Source organism: Carassius gibelio, chromosome A7 (assembly GCF_023724105.1).
Source record: "Carassius gibelio isolate Cgi1373 ecotype wild population from Czech Republic chromosome A7, carGib1.2-hapl.c, whole genome shotgun sequence".
NCBI classification, from domain to species: Eukaryota; Metazoa; Chordata; class Actinopteri; order Cypriniformes; family Cyprinidae; genus Carassius; species Carassius gibelio.
The window spans coordinates 25,479,106-25,500,520 of NC_068377.1; the positions used below are offsets into that span (position 1 = coordinate 25,479,106).

Below are 21,415 nucleotides of genomic sequence, written 5' to 3' on the forward strand. Positions count from 1 at the left end.
AAGATACAACATGAAAGAAAGTTGTTTACAGTTGTTGTAATGACTATACATTCGCTGTGGGCCCTGTAACTGGCTTTCTACTAATCTAGGTGTGAAGCCAGAAGGATCTGCCACAGCTGAACCACAATGAACTGGAATTATCAACCTCTGTGACATGCTTTAGTGCAATTTAAGTGTTTCATTGTAAAATGAATAACCAGTTAGACTAATTGGATACAGACATACAAATGCATCTATGTATGCACATGATGCATTATGTATTATGAAGGCCTCTCGAACACAATCAATGCAAATAAATCAAGCATGCGCACATATGTGGTGTTCGTCACTCTCGAACATTCCATTGGCATTCTGTGAGGGGAGGTCCGTGTCGTCTGGCCTTCAACAGCTACAAGCAATCTCGCCCTTGTCATAGAGGTTAGGGGTCTGGAGTCTGTCTGGAGTCCCAATCCAAAGTGCTGGTTGACAGGGTCCTTGACCTATGACGAATGCCATGAAATTGCGCAAATAGCACATGGCAACTAAGCTAAGTGTAACTGTACAACAACAAAGAAAGAACAAAGCAAACTTTGCTTACTGGCAAGTGCTGTCTAAAACCAGACGGATTTCCTTTCTAGTAAGATGTCATAATCAGACAGGTTACATGTAAAACCTTAATTCTATTCAGTTGCTTGTGATTTTGTTAGACTTTTTTTTTTTTTTTGTTAGGCGTTTAAAATGGATTGTCCACCCGAAATGACAATACAGTCGGTTTACTCACCCTCCTGAGGTTATACTTGGATTCCCCCTAGTGGTCTGTCCATGTGTACAAATATCAACACACACACACAAAGGACAAAAAAAAAAAAGCAAGTGACATTCTAATCTAGTAACTTGAGACAATATGGGGTATTTTTATACTTAGGCCTAATATCTACATTCATCATGATGGAAATGTTTATTGTAAGCAATTCATTAATTTAATTAATATAACCCTCTTGTCCTCTTCGTTTGGTAGGCAGACTCCTTCATGGTCAAAAGTCACTGAAGCCTCAAAAAGTAACGGTTTTTTTTTAAGGAAATTCAATCTAATAGAGTTTAGTTCAATATTTTTTATTTATTCTTATTTAGATTTTTTAGGGAATTTTATGAAACTATGCGATATTTAAACAATTTAAATTAGCTATTTTTTTATTTCTTCATTTCTGTATTATATTTTTTATAAATACAGAATTTCACATTGAAATAGACTGAAGGCATTTAAAACCCATTTTTTGAAATGAGAACTGTGCCATCAGAATGGCGTTACAAAATAGCTCCCACCCTACATAATTTCTTCATTTTTATCAGGTTTTGCATTTAGATATATATTTAGACATTTTAAGTCAGAGGCTACGTTTTGTCAAGGTTTAGATATTTTTGGTTATATAACTATCAGGTTCTGTGTGTGTGTTCACCTTTTGATTCCAGCACACTTTTTTTTCTACACAGTGGCTGATTTGTAGTTTGAAACTTACCTCCAAAAGCTTTGCTGAGTTTTCCGGTGTATTTATTTATTTATTTATTTATTTATTAAAGAGAAGGTTCCAAGTGTGAGTTGTTGTTTTTGCTGTTGTTGTTGTTGTTTACCTCAACGTATCTGAATAATGTCCATGATTTTATTGTGTTCACATTGCTAATGAAACAAAAATCACCAAGTGTCATGTAATTCCGATGAAGCTACGATTTTTAAAATTTCTAAAAATAAAAATATTTCGGTCAAAAATGACTGAAGAGGCCCAGAGGGTTAATCATTAAAATGGCTCATTATTATAAAAGTAGCTAGTATGTGACTTTTATTTTGGAGCCAAGGGAGCTTTAACATTTGCCCGGATGTATTATTCTACAGTCAAGTAACGTGATCGGCGTAGAAGAACGTCGGATCTGTATATGATAAGAAACACAGGATATTAATGTACATGTTCTAGAGATCCTTCAACCAGCGTTGATTCGTGCATGTCGTGTGTTTCATTTTGATTTCCTATCAGGTTTTCCGGACACGTTATTGTTGCATCAGATAACGTTAGTGGAGAATGGCAAGCACAGGAGAAACAGGTGATATTTCTCTATTTTACGTATTTTGCGATGTAACAGGCATGATGTACGTTATGAATATTAACGCGTTCCCCCTGTAGAGGCCTGTTTAAAGTGAATCATTAATGCCGATTCTGTTCAACCCTGCAGCTGTTACATAACGTTTCAGTAGGAGTAAAATCTTTGCGTGGCAGGGGCAGCTGCCACTGAGACCTGTCACTGCTATGTGCGCCTGTCACTCAACCTGCCACTGCTGCCACTCGATCTGTCACTGATATACGCGCCGTTCACTCGATCTGTCACTGATAAACGCGCCTGTCACTCGATCTGTCACGGCTATACGCGCCTGTCACTCGACCGGTCACGGTTATACGCGCCTGTCACTCGACCGGTCACGGTTATACGCGCCTGTCACTCGACCGGTCACGGTTATACGCACGGCTATACGCGCGCCGGTCACTCGACCGGTCACGGTTATACGCGCCTGTCACTCGACCGGTCACGGCTATACGCGCCTGTCACTCGACCGGTCACGGTTATACGCGCCTGTCACTCGACCGGTCACGGTTATACGCACGGCTATACGCGCCGGTCACTCGACCGGTCACGGCTATACGCGCCTGACACTCGACCGGTCACGGTTATACACACGGCTATACGCGCCGGTCACTCGACCGGTCACGGGTGTACGCGCCGGTCACTCGACCGGTCACGGCTATACGCAACTGCCCCCCGACCTGCAACAGATAAACGCGCCTGGAACTGTCACTGCTGAATTAATTTGCCTTGCGCCTCTCCAACCACCGTATACCGGTCAAGTAACCAGTTATAGTTGTATTTTCTTAAGTAACTACTTCGTAAGTTGACTAGGAAAACTAATTCTTATTTTAAAGGCCTGTTTTGTTAAGTCTAGTTAAAGTTTTGTTAGACTAGTTAAATTCTAACAATGTTTAGGCAAGATTTGAAATACACAATGATGTAGCTCTGAAACCAAGTTATACAACAGTAACCTAAAATAATTATAATAAAATCACACAAAAATGCAATACATGTATATAAAAAGAATGTTTATTAAAGTTTAAGTATTTCACCAACAATTTGTTGTGCTAAAACTTCCAAAAAGTGCACTATTGCAATTTGCATGCATTTTAAGAAATAATTGTTATTTACATACATTTTATAAAAATATTGCTATATATATATATATATATATATATATATATATATATATATATATATATATATATATTTACAGTACTGGTCAAAAGTTTACACGCATTGCTATTTGTAATGTTTTTAAAAATAAGTATTTTATGCCCATTAAGCCTGCATTTATTTAATAAAAAATTCAAAGAAAAAAACAGTACTATTGTCAAATATTATTACAATTTAAAATAATGGTTAGTGTAATAATGGGCTTATAGGTTTTATATATATATATATATATATATATACACACAAACACACGCACCGCACGCACGCACACACACAGACACACACACATAATACACTTTAAAGTGTAATTTATTACTGTGATCCAAGTCGAATTTTCAGCATCATTACTTCAGTCTTCAGTTTCACATGATCCTTCAGAAATAGATCCTTCAATAAGCTGATTAATTATTAATGTTGAAAAATGTTGTGCTGCTTAATATAAATAAATTTGTCAGGATTCTTTTAATGAATAAAAAGTGAAAAATTACAGCATTTATTTAAAATGGAACTATTTTGCAATATACACTACCGTTCAAAAGTTGGGGTCATTAATTTTTCCTTTATTTTTTTGAAAGAAAGTAATACCTTTATGCAGCAAAGATGTGTTAAATTGAGGAAAAGTGACAGTTAACACTTACATTGTTAGAAAAGATCTATATTTTCTGTAAATGCTCTTCTTTTTAACTTTTTATTAATAATTAAATCCTGAAAAAGTACTACTAGCTACTATACTATAGGCTAGCCTACTATTTTGATCTGCTATTGTGTATAATTTGCTACAATAAAAGCAGTAAGGCCCTCTGGCAATATCCAACTAGCATACATATTCAAAGCTGAAGGCAAGCCAAACACATGTATTGGTGACTTTGACAGAAGGTTTGATGGAACACGGGTCGAGTGACAGGTGGGTTACCCAGGTGAAAAACAGTAAATTTCTATTTTAAATTTTTAGTAGCCCTGCTTTTTTCGGTATTCTAAAGGCTGTAGAATGTTTGTACATACAAGGTTGACTTTCTACAGGTTACATTTAGCTATATCTTCCTTACGGTATGTATGGTACACAAATTTATGAAAAATTACTTTAATTCAACAAATGGGTTTTTTTTAATCTTCCAAAGGCTGTAGTACATTTCAGACTTACTACTGGTAACATTTTGCCAACATCTCCTTTACTGTACATACAGTACATAATTATTCTAAGAAAACAATTACTGTAATTCAACAAATGGGTTTTTTATGTTCCAAATGTTGTATTCCTAGTGTCCAGAAATTTCAGAGTTTACACAGCTGAAATTTTGCAAATATAAACCTTACAGTACATACAGTACATAATTATTCTTAAAAAAAAAAAAAACAATTACTGTAATTCACCACAAGGTTTTTTTAAGTTCTGAAAGGTTGTAGTACGTTCCTAGTGGTGAGACTTACTCACTACAGTTTAAATTTAGCAAATATCAACCTTACTGTACATGCAGTACATAATTCATCTTTACAAAAACTGTAATTGACCTAAAGGATTTTCTCATGTTCCAAAGGCTGTAATACATTTGTAGTTATGATGCTGACTTAATACTGGTGCGATTTTGCCAATATCTTCCTTACTGCACGTACAGTACATAATTCTTAGAAAATAATTAAAAAATACTGTGGTTCATCAAAAAGGTTTTTATAGTACATAAGGCTGTCATATGTTTGTAATTACAAGAATGATTTACTACAGGTGAAATTTTGCCAATTTCTATCTTACTGTATAGTACGTACAGTACATACTTATTATTTGAAAACAATTACTGTCATTCACCAAAAGGTTTTTTTTCATGTTCCAAAGGCTGTAGTAAGTTAGTAGTTACAAGACTGATTTACTACAGGTGAACATTTGCCAATATCTCCCTTACTGTACATGCAGTACGTCATTCATATTCAAAATCAGCTACTGTAATTCAACAAATGGGTTTTTTGTTTTCCAAAAGGTTTTCATGTTCTAAAGGTTGTAGTACTCTCCTAATGGCCTTGGATTTTATAGCAAATTATTCATATTCATTTATGTATGGATGTATGTGTGTGTGTTTGTGCACTTGTGTTTGTATGTATTGTGCATGCCTAATTATTAGACAAGTTGATATTCTGACCATAGTTTTTATTTTAACAAGCAGATTTAACAAATTCCACACCACATTAATCTTAATAACTACAATTAATTTTATATTTAATTTAATCATTTATAAGTGATATATAATTGTCCATAAGGGCTGGAAGTGAAAACATTCATATATCAAGGTGTGCATAATTATTATTATTATATAAGTGTTATTTTTACTTAAGATATTATAGTTCCAACGTAATCTTGATTTTACAATGTATAAATTACATGAATTAATGTTATAGATTTTACCATACCACAGAGTCATTATTTTCAGTGTAGATTTTCTTTTAACAATAAAATGAGGAAAAAAAGTTATTAAGATTGATGAGGTTTTGGAATTTGTAAAATGTGCTTGGTTTAAAATTATGATTACTTGCCTAAAATGTATGAATGCACTGTACAAAGACACACACACACACACACACTCTTGCATTTGTGGTTTGCGGGGACTCTCCATAGGTGTAAAAGTTTTTATACTATATAAACTGTATTTTCTATCACCCTACACAAACCCTACACCTAAACCTACCCTTCACAGAAAACTTATGGAAACATTTGAATTTCAGAAAAAACTGTTTTGTTTGTTTTTTAAGCCTTTTGTTTGGGACACAGGAAATGTCCTCATAAACCATGATTATGTTGTACTACCCATGACATTATACACATTTGTGTCCTCATAAACCATATATAACACAAAAATAAATAAATAAAAAATTAACAAATATGAATGTGAATTAGGTGAATTTTAATGAATTAGTTTTTAATTAAAATATGTGAGTGCCATACAAGCAGTAAGGCTGTTATTGTGAAAATGTAACCTGTAGAGAGTCAGTCTGGTCACTAGGAATGTACAGCAACCTTTGGGGAAAAAAAACTTTTTTCTAAGAATAATTAACCTTTGGAACATAAAAAACCCTTTTGGTCAAATACAGTATATGTATTCGATAATTAATTATGTACTGTATGTACAGTAATGGTGATATTGGCAAACGTTCACCTGTAGTAACTCAGTCTCGCAACTAGGAATGTTCTACAACCGTTAGAACATAAAAACCTTTTTTGATTAATTACAGTAATTGTTTTCTAACAATAATTATGTACTGTACATACATTAAGGGAGATATTGTCTGTAGCAACATATTGGTTAAATATTTTCTGTCAGTTTGCCAGAAAATTTACTATGGCATTTACTATGGCATTGTAAATATAATATTTCAGTTTGCCAGAAAATTTACTATGACATTTACTATGGCTTTGTAAATATAATTTGTATTAATTATTGGACTTCGTTTTGTACTGAGAGGTAAATTTGTAGACGGTCCCTAAAGCAGCCTAGGCGAATATCCAGCGAATATCAAACCTAAAACCAACTTTACAACACTTATGTAAAGAACGAAATTAGTGCGCGAAAACAGAGCACTTTAAATACATTATAGAATTGTACTTTTTTTCACCTGGGTATCCGTGACAGGTGCGCGTATAGCAGTGACAGGTGCGCGTATATCAGTGACGGGTCGAGTGAACGGCGCGTATATTGACGGGTCGAGTGACAGGCGCGTATAGCAGTGACGGGTCGAGTGAACGGCGCCTATATCAGTGACGGGTCGAGTGAACGGCGCCTATATCAGTGACAGATCGAGTGAACGGCGCGTATATCAGTGACGGGTCGAGTGAACGGCGCCTATATCAGTGACGGGTCGAGTGAACGGCGCCTATATCAGTGACAGATCGAGTGAACGGCGCGTATATCAGTGACGGGTCGAGTGAACGGCGCGTATATCAGTGACAGATCGAGTGAACGGCGCGTATATCAGTGACGGGTCGAGTGAACGGCGCCTATATCAGTGACGGGTCGAGTGAACGGCGCCTATATCAGTGACAGATCGAGTGAACGGCGCGTATATCAGTGACGGGTCGAGTGAACGGCGCGTATATCAGTGACAGATCGAGTGAACGGCGCGTATATCAGTGACAGATCGAGTGGCAGCAGTGGCAGGTTGAGTGACAGGCGCACATAGCAGTGACAGGTAGAGTGGCAGCTGCCCCTGGCGGTGACGGGTCGAGTGACAGGTCTCAGTGGCAGCTGCCCCTGCCACGCAAAGATTTTACCCCCTCTCTAACGTTTCCCACTATTTGTTCTATTGTTGTACTGCTCTTATCATAAGCATGTTACGTTAATATTAAATGTGGCAACATGCCTGAGTCTCTCCAGTTAGTGTTTGACTGTCATATCGTCATGGCTACTTGTCTCTCTGAACACTTGAGTCTCTCACTTGTCTCTGCTGAAATCAGACAGACGAAGTAACACATACTGTAAAGAGTTAAATGTTTTCAGATTTAACTAGGAATGAGAATCGAATGGAACTGACCCACCTCAGTTTCTTGACGTTTACTTTATTATACTGGTATTATTTGTTGGTCTTTTAGTGAAAGAAATACAGACTTTTGCAAGATTTGATAAGATCATTATCAAATTAAAACAATACAGATGCAACAACATGTAATGTTAAACACAAACACAGGTATATATATATATATATATATATATATATATATATATATAATCCTGTTAAGTAAATGAGTCAGATGTTTTCAGCCTGGACTGATTCATAAGTGGTTTTGATTTAATAATCAATAATCGTTTTCTTTTGCACGTCATGCACATTTCTCAGAATGTTGTCATTAATTTTTTATATAGTTTCAATAGCATGTTAACAACTTAAGTGTTTTTTTTAGCATTATTAATTAATAATTAGTATTTATTCATATTTGAAATAGCTTTTTAAATATTTTTAATTGTAGTTTCAGTTTAAGTGGTTTAGATATTTTTATCTTATTTTATTTCAATTAACAAAAAATATTTTTATTGGTTTTAGTTAACGGTAGCAAGTTGAATGGCCCTATACAGATTTATTTGTTCTCCAAATACGTTCATCTCTTGTAAGATATGTCTTAAGATATTTTGGGTATTTATATGTATTGCTATTTATATGTCTATCTGACTTAAAATGATCAAATGAAATGAATTAAAACGAATTTAAACTCCGTTATGAAATTAGTTGGGAGTGTATCTTTTCACATTTGTGTGTTAGCTGATTATCACAGCTTATGTAATGAGGTTAGAGAGGATTACAGGTGACATTACAGTCATACTCCACGGGCCCCAAGCTCGTTTCTAATGTGTTTATGTGTGTTTATGCCCTTTTGATTTCCAGCCTTTGATTATGGTTTCTTACTGTGCAAAAGTGAGGATGCTCGCAGGGTTGAGGCTCTGAACGAGTACTTGAGCAGTCGCAGTTACCTGGCTGGCTACTGGCCTTCGCAGGCGGATGCAGAAGTCTTTGCGCTTCTATGCAGGCCCCCATCCGAGCGTCATGTCCACGCCCTGCGCTGGTACAAACACATAGCTGCCCTGAAGCCCCAAACATACTGCCAGACCCCAGAATGCACCAGTGAGTAGACAGAACTCCCCCTGTCGTAGTCAGGGTGCATGAACGTAGGCAGTAGCTGAATAGTGGTTTTATTTTGTACTTTGAGTTAGTGGTTTATGTGCTGAGGACATTTGCTGTATGTGTTGCATGAGCTTAAGAGTGTGGGTAGTTTGATGTGTTAGTAAGTAAAGATAGGTGTTGACTGGAACCTGACAAGGAATGTACAGTCTAAACAAGACGATCACTTCTCAGGTTTGTTCTGGACAGGACCGGTATGGCTTGAGTTATAGGTGACTGAGGTGTTTGTGGTTTTAAACAGTTTCATCAGACACAATGCTCTCTGTGGCTTTGTTGGCATATTGTTTATTTCACTTTTGTACTGTGTATGTGTTACTTTCATTTATACGTTTAGTTTTCTATGAGAAAAACAACCCTCTCTTATAATATTGCATCGGGTGTGCACTGTGCACCAACAACTATTTCCCGTGTGTTGCACCTGTTGTTCAGTATAAGGAATGAGTCTTTCAAAGTGACTTATTTTATATTAAACAAAGTCATTTTGGTGAAAAAAAGTGTCTCTTGTTTTTCAGCGAAGGGAAAGCGTGTGCAGCCACCATGGTCTCGGCCAGAAGGAACAGATGTTTCAAAGCTGCGTCTTTACAATAGCCTCACACGGACCAAGGTACAATATGAAAGATAAAACAAAGTGTGGCAGATATGTAGATCATTACTAGACTAAACGAACACTTTTTATATTTTATTGTGCTATGTTACTGTTAGCTGAAAGCATTATCAGATTACCCCCCCCCAAAAAAAAAAATCAACATATACAATGTCAACAGTTTTTTATATGCTGTTCTTTTGAACTTTATATTAATCAGAAAATGTGGTTTCCGCGAAATATTAAGCTATTAAGCTACAGCTATTTTCAACACTGATAATAAGAAATGTTTCTTAAGCATAAAATAAAAACAAAACAGCATATTATAATTATTTCTGAAGGATTATATGACTGAAAACTGAAAAAAATTGTATATCCATTACAGGAATAAATTACATTTTAACATATATTAAGATGTAAACCATTATGTTTAATATTAATAATATTTCACTGTATTACTGTTTTTACTGTATTTTTAATTAAATGAATTCAGCGTTAGTGAATGCAAGAGACATGTAACATGGAAAAATGTAGTAATGTTTGCTGAAAATGTAGCTTTGCTATAACAGGGATAAATTAAATTTTAAAGCAGAATAAAATATAAACAGCTGTTTTTAATTGTAATAATATTTTACTGTATTACTGTTTTTACTGTATAATTGATCAAACAAATTCAGACTTCATTCATAAATATACAAAATGGTTGCTGTGTTATAATAAACTGCTAAAACCATTCATATCTAGGAGGTGTTTGTCCCACAGAAGGGGAACAGGGTTTTGTGGTACTGCTGCGGCCCCACGGTTTATGACGCTTCTCACATGGGTCATGCCAGGTGACATATTCTCCATCCATCCATTCTTAGCATGTCTTTGTTTTCAGTATGCCCCAGCTGTTGAAAACAGCACAGTAGACACAGCACGACAGTCAATGAAAAGGCTGAAGCAGACATTCAGCATTCAATCCAGGCTAACAATTTGTTAGCCGTGTATGTGTGGCTGTGAAAAAAACTACTGTGTTTGAATACGGTTTAATGAACACAGGCAAAAAGGGCGTTTTTGATGGGTCAGTCCTCTGTGTTTCATGAGGATTCAATGTTTTTATTCTTTCAGGTCTTACATTTCTTTTGACATACTTCGGAGAATATTGAAGGATTATTTCAAATACGATGTCTTCTACTGTATGAACATCACGGATATTGATGACAAAGTAAGAGCAGTGTTTGCACAGTGTGTGAATGTTGTCGTCCTTAAACTGTTATACTCGGTATAACCTTATATCTTGTGCTTTTGGTCATATGAAATGTTACTGAGGGTACAGTAGTTTAAATCAATCTTCATTTCAGATCATCAAAAGAGCCCGACAGAACTACCTGCTGGAGCAGTATGGAGAGAAGAAGCCCAGTCCCTCTCAGATACTGCAGGATGTGTTAACAGCCCGAACGGTGAGGGGAAAATGAAGCAACCATCACTCCAAATGAATCCAGTCACTGAGAGTACCAACTGAGAGACACCATCAAATCAAAACTGATCATTCCTATTTTTATGCAGTATTGAAGTTAGAAATGATTTATCCATGCAAATCATTATCAAAACATTTTTTTTTTACATTTTAAAACATGCTCATGATTTTGAAGCAATATCATTAACATGCCCTCTTCTTTTGCATCAATTCTCTGATGACGGGTGTGATGGCTGGACAGAAAGCTTGTCTAATAGCATTCCAAGTTTCAATCACTCCCCTCCAGCAACCTGTGACTCACATGAAACGATCATAGAATTAGCAAATGACTATGAGAAGATGTTTCGTCACTATAGACCATTTTTATTGATTTATTTTTGATGTCCTGATGTTCTGTCAGGTGAACAATGGACATGTTGTTAATCAACAGTACATTCCTCTAAAGGCACTGTCCTTCCGTCTCTTGAAACCTTGATTTCATTCAAAAATCGAATATGTCACTATCCTGACTAAGGTCTATAGGGAATTCCATGCCAACTTTAAGATAGAATACAGAAATAATGCATGTTCTGCATATTTGAATCATCTGCTTTAAAGAGTTTGTTCATCCCAAAATGAAAATGATGTCTTTAATTACTCACCCTCATGTCGTTCCAAACCAGAAAAGTCCTTCAGTCGTCTTCGGAATACAAATTAATATATTAAGCTATCTGACCCTCCATATACAGCATTACAACTGAAATGTTCCCAGACCCAGAAACACAGTTAATAAGCTCTTAGCTCTGAAAACTAAATGGAATCATGTCCACCTCAATCCCTCTAGACTGTTCGTTTCTGTCCTTCACTAAAATGTATTTATTGCTTTCATCTCTTTTGCCATCACTGTGCTTTAATGCCATTTGTTTTTACTGTGTTTAGCCATTTAAAGCCAAGCTTGCTGAGACTACTGACCCAGATAAGAAACAGATGCTGGAGAGGCTGGATGCAGCAGTGGATGCTGCCCTTGGTCCCCTGCAGGGGGCAGTGCAGAGCGGCGCTGCAGGCCATACACTCCAGAATCAGGCACAGGTTAAACACAAATTAACACGTGCTTCATCAGATCATTTGAATTCATGGCATGATTCTGAAACTAACTTGTTCTTTCTTAATGCTTTTCATTGTTAGGTCTTATTGGAAGAGGCTAAGGATCTCTTGTCAGATTGGTTAGACTCCCAATTTGGGAGCCAAGTGACAGAAAACTCAATCTTCTCTTTGTTGCCAAAATACTGGGAGGGAGAGTACCATAAAGATATGGAAGCCCTGCATGTGAGTAAACTGATACTGACGAATAATTCAATAGCTTGAAAATGATCCAACTTTTGAATCATTTTGAAATGAACTAGCTATATACACTACCGTAAAAAAAGGTGTGTTTGGTAAATTATTATTATTAATAATAATGTTTTTTATTAATAATGTTTTTAAAATAAGTTTCATGTTTACCAAGGCTGAATTTATTTGATCAAAAATATAGTAAAAACAGTAATATTGTGAAGTATTATTACAATTTAAAATAACAGTTTGTTATTTATTCCTGTGATGGCAAAACTGAATTTTCAGAAACCGAAACCATTCTAATATGCTGATTTCACAGTATTCACAGTATTATCATTGTTGAAAACAGCTGTGCTGTTGTGTTTTGTAGTGTATATATTGTGATGTGATACGTGACTCACTGATGTAATGTGTGAGCAGTGATGAAAGCCTGTGGTGTCTTTGATTGACAGGTCCTCCCTCCTGATGTTCTCACACGGGTCAGTGAGTATGTGCCAGAGATTGTGGAATTTGTCAAAGGAATTGTGGACAATGGTTATGGGTAGGAATAGAGCTGTCTTCTTTTTAGATTGATTATTTTTATATTTCATGATATAACCCAGAAAAGAAAAGAAAAACAGTACTTTCAAAGAATATGTCTAAGAATGAATTTCTGCTCTTTTCTCTCAAGATACGAATCAAATGGATCGGTATATTTTGACACCGCAAAGTTTGATTCCTGCCCTGCTCACTCTTATGCCAAACTGGTACCAGAAGCCGTTGGTGATCAGAAGGCTCTTCAAGAAGGAGAAGGTATAGGACTACATTGCAAAACGTCCCTCAAAATTATTTGCACTTTTATTTTTATTTTTTCAAATGGATTTTTGAGAAATACAATAAATGTATCCAGCTCGACTGTCTATAATTTCCATGCCAGTAGATGTGGAAATCCAACAATCCAAAAGGGCAGAGTTACTAGATAATGCATACAGCTCTATAACAATCTGAGCAGTGGATACATCAAGCCAAAATGATCCATTATATAACAGAATGTCATGGATTTATTTTTTTATTTTTTTGCTATTTCATGATAAGTGTCTTTTTCAGTGTTCACCTGGACAATGAATGTTTCTTTTTTTACTTTTGCAGGAGACTTGAGTATCTCAGCAGAGAGACTCAGTGAAAAGAGATCACAGAATGACTTTGCACTGTGGAAGGCCTCCAAGCCTGGAGAACCATCTTGGGACTCCCCTTGGGGAAAGGTGAGGAAGTACACATCTGGAAAACATGCAGGTTTAGAAAATAATTAGATGAACATGTTGCCTTAAAATGCCTTCTCATTTGGCAACTTAGTAGTTTAATATGATAAAACAAAGTTTTGAATGCACCAGACATGTTTGTAAGTTTATTACTTGAAATTCTGTTGGGACTGTTAAAGGGGAGACCTGGATGGCATATTGAGTGTTCTGCCATGGCTGGATCCATTTTGGGAGAGTCCATGGATATCCACGGTGGAGGTTATGACTTGCGTTTTCCTCATCATGACAATGAGTTGGCACAGTCTGAGGTGAGAAAATTACAATGTGCTCATATGAAAATGTTAAAAAGCTATTATTAGAATCCAGTTCAGTATTCTCTCCAGGTTAATGCTACATTCACGTCACAATGGAATTACCATAATTGCAAGTTTTCGACTAGTTATACCATTCATGTCTTTGTCAAACTTGTAATTAAAAACGGATTTCTGTTTGATATGCATGCTGTTATAGCCACTGAAATGGTGTGCTTTTTTATTTTGCGAGCGCATATAGAGGTGAAATAATGTAGTGATTAAATATTTTGCTGTCATCAAAGCTGCACACGGAAACATTCTGGCGTTTCGTGCATTGCCACATAAACAGATGTTTCTGGTTGTTGTTAAATCTTAAGACTAATGATAAAGAACTTGATCCTGGCCCTAGCTTCTTGTGTATCACACCTTTACAATTTTATGAAGTATGTTGCCATTAAATAATGGATTTGTAAATTTATTTAACAGGCTTATTTTGAGAATGATCACTGGGTACGGTATTTCTTGCACGCGGGTCACCTGACCATTGCCGGATGCAAAATGTCCAAATCTCTGAAGAATTTCATTACTATCAAAGATGCTCTGGCCAAACATACAGGTAATCATGTACAATTGTAGCATTATTAGAATCACTGTTACATATTTAGTTACACACATACATATATCTGTCAAAGACTTTATGCTTTAAAGGTTCAAAAGGTTTAAATGGTTGAAATTGTTTGAATTTGAATAACCTGAATTTTTTCGATTTCCAAATGAAAATAATTTCTTTAGATTTGTATTACTACTAATATTATTATTTTGAAATCTTTAAAGTAAAACAAAATTACTGTGTTTCAAGGTCATTATAAAAGCGTCTTTGAAAATGTCACAGATTTTGTCCTCTTTAATGAAAGCGCATGTTTTGTTCAGGTCAAATGGAGTAAGTAAAAGAACTTTATTCATAACTGTCATTATTTTTGACCTATGATATTTTCAATAACTTTTCAGATAAATAATGATTGAGAAAAGTCATATATCTTCAAGGGGCAAGGAAGGTATTTTTAACTAGATAAATACACCATTTGACATCTTTGCCACGATGCAAAGATAATTAAGACCTTGGCATGTAAAAGATTTTGAAAGATTCCTCATTTGTCATTGAGCTATATTAGTTTCAGTGGTGCCCATACATCTGTGTAGTCATTTATTCTGCCTTGTACGTTTGTCCCAGTTTTTGAGATTGTGCATTTGTGCTCTGTTTCTTTTCAGCAAGACAGCTTCGTTTGGCCTTTCTGATGCATTCATGGAAAGACACATTGGATTACTCCAACAACACAATGGAGTCAGCCATCCAGTATGAGAGATTCATAAACGTGAGTGAGAAAGCAGAAAGAAGAGGCAGTGGGAGAGTAAAGCACCCAAAATTCATAGTCTATCCAAATGTAATATCTTCCACTTATCAGCATGAGTGCACAATAGGCTTATCTAGATTCCTTCAAGAACCTAGAAGGTCAGAGAATAGCGCGTGTCCTTCAGGGCGCATTAATTCTGTCTTGCACTTCTTTCCACCTATCAATTACTCTGTCACCAAGGAATATAGCATGGGCAAAGTTCCAAATTTGCCTGAAACGCACAGGCAGCCATTAGCAAGGGAAGTATGCAAAGGTTACCTATGACTGACCTACATGCTATATTTTCTCAGACCAGCCTCACTTGAACTTGAGGTTAGGATCTTAATGAGACGCACTGTGTTTTTCCTTCCACCCCAGTTCACCTCCAAAGGCTGTACTTGAGTAAAAATGAAGACGACTTATTAGAAGGTGATGCAAAAATAGTGCAATTCCCTCAAAGGATTTTGGCTGAAATATTACTGGAGATGAATAGAGGTTCTGAGGTCCGAAATTAGAAGCAAAAGTTGTAAATATTCAAAGTAAATTAAAAAGCTGAGAGTGTGTGTAGTGTGGGAAATTAGTTAACACAAAAACAGTATTTCATGTGGTGTCTAACAGTAGCAGCATTTGTACCGTTTCAAATACCGTATTTTTCGGACTATAAGTCGCACCTGAGTATAAGTCGTATCAGTCCAAAAAATATGTCATGATGAGGAAAAGAAATATATATATATAAGTTGCATTTATTTAGAACCAAGACCCAAGAGAAAACATTACCGTCTCCAGCCACGAGAGGGCGCTCTATGTCTTCAGTGTAAACTACAGGATCACTGAGCAGCATAGAGCGCCCTCTCGCGGCTGGAGATGGTAATGTTTTCTATTGGTTAATTTCTCTCGGTTTATGTCAAATTAATTTAGATAAATAAGAAGCACCTGACTATAAGTCGCAGGACCAGCCAAACTATGAAAAAAAGTACGACTTATAGTCCGGAAAATACGGTAAACGCTGTTCTTTGAATCTTTTCATTAAAAAATCCTAAAAAAAAAAAAACGTGCGTATCCAAACTTTTAAATGGTTTAGTGACATTTAAACTCTCATTTAAAGTGAGAAAGTGGTATATAACTTGTTGTGTTCTGCTCCTCTCTTACTTGGCTTGCACAGGAGTTCTTCCTAAATGTTAAAGATATTCTGAGGAGCCCTACAGACATCACTGGCCAGTTTGAGAAATGGGAAGCTGAGGAGATTGAACTAAACAAAAGGTGACGTATATGTTACTTAAGACTTCATTGTGTTTCTCTTAAAAAATAAAGCTTTATCACTCATTACAGTCATTTGTGTGTGTTTGTGTAGCTTCTATGAGAAGAAAACATCAGTTCATGAGGCGCTGTGTGACAACATAGACACTCGTTCGGCTCTGGAGGAGATGCGGGCTCTTGTCGGTCAGAGTAACACCTACATGGCTGCCAGAAGGAGTGCAAAACTACCACCTAACCGCATGCTGCTGCAGAGCATTGCCCTGTACTTGACAGACATGCTTAAGGTAGCATAACAAAAAAGTAGTTATACAGAGCTTGACTTTGAACATAATAGATAACCATTGTTTCCCACAGCCTTGCACTCTATTTGTGGTGGCACTCCCCTGCTCCATATATACATATATAATGCATCAATAATTTTCTGCCAGCAGGAGGAGCTTTTACAGCGGGAGAGATAGAGGTTTCCCCAGTAACGGCTGAACACAAAGTAGAGCTCAGCTCACAAATGCTACTTTATTACATTAAATGCAAGATGAAATGAATATGACATCAAATATTTTCTGAAAAGACAATTTTCCTTCTGAAATACAGTGATATAAAAACACTAGTGCTGGTTTTTGATTTTTAAACATGCAGTGCTCATGTTTATTCAGTGAAGTCAAAGCCTTCTGGAAAATCTATTTGTCTTGGTCACTTTTTTTCAATATATCGGAAACCCTGGATACCTGCATACAACAAGAGAACGCTTGTTTCTATATTATCTCTAAAAGTCTTTAAACATATTGCTACGTTTAAAGCTAAACATCTGGTCCTCTCCTAAAATCTGAATAAACTGTACGGAAGAGTATTACGGGCCAAGCAATAAAAAACAAAACTGGGGTGCACGATAAGTATCGGCCGATAATTAATGCGCATCTCGTCAGTAAAGCCAGTTCTCTAATCAGCAGAAAATTCCATCAGGTGCGTGATTTCATATAGAGCAGCTGTTACTACACAGAGCTGTTGTTAACTAACAAGCTGTACATTAATTATCGGACGATATTTATCGTGCACCCCTAAAAAAAAGACATCTTGAGATTAATTAAATTAAATGTTGAAAATGAACTAATTAAATTATTTGATTTTGACTTTTTTTCTCGAAATTTAACTATTTTTTTCTCGAAACACACCAACAGTTGTTTCCTCATAATTTAATGAGTTTATTCTCAACATTTCATTTGAAATTTTACAAGTTTAATATCACATTATAATGAATTTAATCTTGAGATGGTTTTATTTTGTTTATTATTGCTTGACCCTAATCCTCTTCCGTACAGCTGAGATTAAGAGACCGAAACCAAAACAATGGATGCACATTGATATGCTTGCTATATGCTTGCTGTTTTCTGCTTTGACAGACATTTGGAGCAATTGAGGGAACTGAGCCCATCGGCTTCCCAGTTGGAGGAAACGGACAGAATGCTGATGTAAGATCATATTTGATTCAACATAGGTTTTCCTTTTAATTTATTTTACAAAGCCAGACTTGTGAAAACATGTCATTAAAGATTCAATGTAATGTTTTTTTTTTATTGCGGATTGTTGTCCACCATAATGACTAATCTGTTTTTAAACTCCTCTTAATCTTTTGATTTCTGTTTCAGTTGGAGAGCACAGTCATGCCCTATTTGTCAGTGCTGTCAGATTTCAGGGAAGAAGTGAGAAAAACTGCAAGAGAGAAAAAAGGTAAATCTCTCGGGGTGTTTTATCTATTCATATTTTAGTTTAGAGACCTACCGTAATTTGGTTTCTTCTTGATTTATTTCTTTATAGGATTCGTTTCTTTTTTTATGGGTGTTGTTGTAGCTATACCTCCAACAGACATTTGCATATAATACAGATTGTGCTTTTTATGCAGAAAAGAGAATTCATTAGTAAAATGTGTTTGTTTTCCAGTGACAGAATTGCTGCGGCTGTGTGACGAATTGCGTGATGATACTTTACCTGAGCTGGGTGTGCGATTGGAGGATCGGGATGGTAAATGAAAGCTAGAGAGATTTTATTAAACCCTGAATGTCATGGAAAATGACAGTGCTCTTTGTTGTTTTTCTAAGGACTGCCCACATCTGTGAAATTGGTGGACAAAGAAACACTTCTGAAGGAGAGAGAAGAGAAGAAGAAGGTCATTTCAGAATCCATCTACATTTACTGTGACATCTCTACTTATTTTATTTGGAGTCAGTGGTGTAGATTTTTTTATCTCTTTTCAAATAGTACAGTATAGTACTGCCAGAGATGTGCTGGTCTGGTCACATTAAGTTAAAATGAATCATTAATCAGATCAAAATTATCTCTCCACCAGGGAAAGGTGATATGTTCCTTCTGTCAATGGAAAAACATTTCTTACCATATCAGGCATCACAAAAGTGATTATTCAAATGCAAACCAGGTCATGAAAAATTGATTTAGGCCTTTCTAGCTAGTCAGTGTAAATGACAGTCTTTAGAATGAATTGTAAGGACTCAAGTTGCACTGGATTATTGTTGTACCTTCTTTGAATTACTTCTTTGAACCTCGTATGCACGCTTAAAGCTCTGAATGCATTTTGCAGATCAATTATGATTCACAAAAAGGTCACAACAAAAAGTATTTCTAAAAATAGTGGGGAGACTTTATCTATTAGTTTATGAGCATCAGCGCATCTTCAGATTTGAAAATTAAAATACACTATGAACACACTACCGTTTAAAAGTGTTCGGTAAGATTTTTTAAAACATTTAAAAAATAATTAAAATAACGTCTGTTTCTATTTTAACATTGATGCCAAAGATGAATTTTCTAATACGCGGATTTGATGCCGAAGAAATGTTATTATCAGAAACATTTATTATTTCATTGAAAATGGTCATGCTCCTTAATATTTTTGTGGAAAGCATGACAGGTTTTATACAGGATTTTTGTGATTTTAAAAGAACAGCATTTATTTGAAATGAATCTTTTGTAACAATGTAAAAATCTTCATTGTTATTTTTAATAAATTTAATTTAATTATATCCTTGCTGAGTTAAAGTATTAATATCTTAAAAAAAAAAAAAAAAAAAAGATCCTAAACTGTGCTGTAAATGTTTGGTCAATTTTTTTCAATGTTAAATTAAAAGATCAAATTATTATTTTGTTATTTCATGTTAATGTTAATGTGTACTTCATTCTTATATTCCACTTATTCTTTCATATTTCTAGATGGAAGATGAAAAGAAAAAGAAAAAAGAGGAGGCTGCCAGGAAGAAACAAGAACAAGAGGTGATTAGAACAATTCCTAAAACTCCCTGACACACTTCATAATTTACTCATCCTTCATGTAAACAGCCTCTCACGTCTATTGAGATCGATCTATATATAAAAATTGCACTGCATTATTGCAATTGCATTAAATTGCATTTAAATACATTGAGAGAAGTGTATTCTTGTTAGTGCTTCATTGTTTTGAATTGTTTGTATTATAAATATTTGTATATTTTATGTCACAGATGGCAAAGCTGGCAAAAATGAAGGTTAAACCCAGTGAAATGTTCCGGTCAGAGACTGACAAGTACTCCACCTTTGATGAAACGGTAATGCAACCCATTTAGTCTTCTTTCTCATAAATGACACTCTTTTTTGTCACAATACTGTATGTCATATCCATTTTGAGACTATTTGATTATGTGATTATTGGTCTATAGGGGATGGATTTTTAATCGTTTGGTCACATCTGTTCAGAAATGCTAATAGTACATCTGTTCTTTGCCTATACAGGGCTTCCCAACGCATGATGCTGAGGGAAAGGAGCTCAGTAAGGGACTGGCCAAAAAGCTTCGCAAGCTTTACGAAGCTCAAGAGAAGCTGTATAATGAATACCTCCAGTCGACCCAGAACGGGAGCTGAGAACCTGATGTGTTGAGTCTGATGTGACCTGCCATCCGCCCATACTGTCTGTTGTGAACTTGTCTTGTGTATGTCAAAAGGCAGCAAAACTTAAAGACATCATCTGCGAGTTTTGGCTCTAAACTTTGGCAAGGTTTTACTAAATCCTTCTGGTCATGGTTGGAAGGTTATTGTTTTTTTCGATGCTCTGCAAACATGACTTTGAGAGGTATTTTATGACTATGATATTAAGGGTACATACTTTTCATTGTGTGTTTTCTGCACACATAAAACACAGATGCAATTATATCGTAACTTTTCTAATGTGGGTTTGGGTGGTTTATATGAAGTATGCAAGAAATGTTAATATGGAAAAAGATCAAACATTCAGTGTTTTCATTATGGATTTTATTGATCTGGTTGGTCAAAGAGGTGTTTTCTCAGAAACACTGTTTACACATCAGCTAGTGATAAACATGATTCCTCCAGAATCAAAAAAATCTCAGATAATACAGGAATGAAGGGACTTCAGGTTTGTAGGTTTACAACAAATGCAAAAACAGAGGCATACATAGGAGCACCAATTAGTGTTAGTATTAGCATACCCTTTATAAGAACATGAAATACTAAAATAAAAAAAAAGGATTTTGAATAATGTGTGATGCTTATTTGTCCCATCTTATTTAGTCAAAAGTTGCCCTAAGGCTTCTCTATAAGTGTTGTTCAAACAGTTGTAGTCTAATACAGTGTGAACAACTACAGAAATTTAGTTTACAGCCATAAAACATCTGCACAGTGTTTCTCATTAACCTGTTGAACGTATCGAACTGAACATTTTCAGTTTTTATCATTACAATGGGTAGAGGAAATGAAGCCATAAGATTCCATATCCTCCTTGACAAGTATCCAGAGTGGAAAATATGTGTGTAGGCAAGGTCTTTTAAATGAAATAAATCAATTGATTTTTAGACTAACTGAACAAAAAATGTAAACACAGTTTATGTGGGTTCCAGCGCATGCTGGTATTGAGGGAAATAAAAAGGGGGATAAATTGGCAAAAGAAGACCAGAAGACAAGAA

General features: G+C 35.7%; 1 protein-coding gene and 1 long non-coding RNA gene across 5 annotated transcripts; both read left to right on the plus strand.

Moving 5' to 3' along the window:
- Positions 1-1,860: 1,860 nt before the first annotated feature.
- LOC128016946 (cysteine--tRNA ligase, cytoplasmic) lies at positions 1,861-20,992 on the plus strand. Of its 3 annotated transcripts, XM_052601913.1 has the most exons (23): positions 1,867-2,073; positions 8,626-8,862; positions 9,432-9,523; positions 10,247-10,335; positions 10,613-10,709; positions 10,846-10,944; positions 11,880-12,029; positions 12,126-12,266; positions 12,728-12,816; positions 12,946-13,067; positions 13,404-13,516; positions 13,693-13,821; positions 14,293-14,422; positions 15,076-15,179; positions 16,360-16,457; positions 16,549-16,738; positions 17,852-17,920; positions 18,098-18,179; positions 18,390-18,470; positions 18,548-18,615; positions 19,674-19,733; positions 19,961-20,044; positions 20,229-20,992. In XM_052601913.1, exons 1-23 carry the CDS (start codon positions 2,052-2,054, stop codon positions 20,355-20,357), a joined length of 2,475 nt encoding a protein of 824 aa, XP_052457873.1. In that variant the 5' UTR covers positions 1,867-2,051; the 3' UTR covers positions 20,358-20,992. The 3 variants fall into 3 exon arrangements, 2 of the variants coding, with proteins under 2 accessions (XP_052457873.1, XP_052457874.1); XM_052601914.1 differs by lacking the exon at positions 8,626-8,862 and having other exon boundaries at positions 1,871-2,073; XR_008184326.1 differs by lacking the exons at positions 19,674-19,733; positions 19,961-20,044; positions 20,229-20,992 and having other exon boundaries at positions 1,861-2,073; positions 18,098-18,178; positions 18,388-18,470.
- On the plus strand, positions 6,957-7,527 carry LOC128016947 (uncharacterized). 2 transcript variants are annotated; one of them, XR_008184327.1, is made up of 4 exons: positions 6,957-6,982; positions 7,045-7,230; positions 7,293-7,437; positions 7,481-7,527. It is a non-coding gene; the product is annotated as an uncharacterized LOC128016947 (long non-coding RNA). The 2 variants fall into 2 exon arrangements; XR_008184328.1 differs by having other exon boundaries at positions 7,045-7,261; positions 7,293-7,524.
- Positions 20,993-21,415: the final 423 nt, after the last annotated feature.

Coding starts and splice junctions, on each gene's coding strand:
- LOC128016946 (XM_052601913.1), top strand. CDS start 2,052: ATGGCAAGCACAGGAGAAACAG. Junction 13,068..13,403: donor GGCTCTTCAAGAAGGAGAAG/GTATAGGACTAC, acceptor TTACTTTTGCAG/GAGACTTGAGTATCTCAGCA. Junction 18,471..18,547: donor GCGATTGGAGGATCGGGATG/GTAAATGAAAGC, acceptor TGTTTTTCTAAG/GACTGCCCACATCTGTGAAA.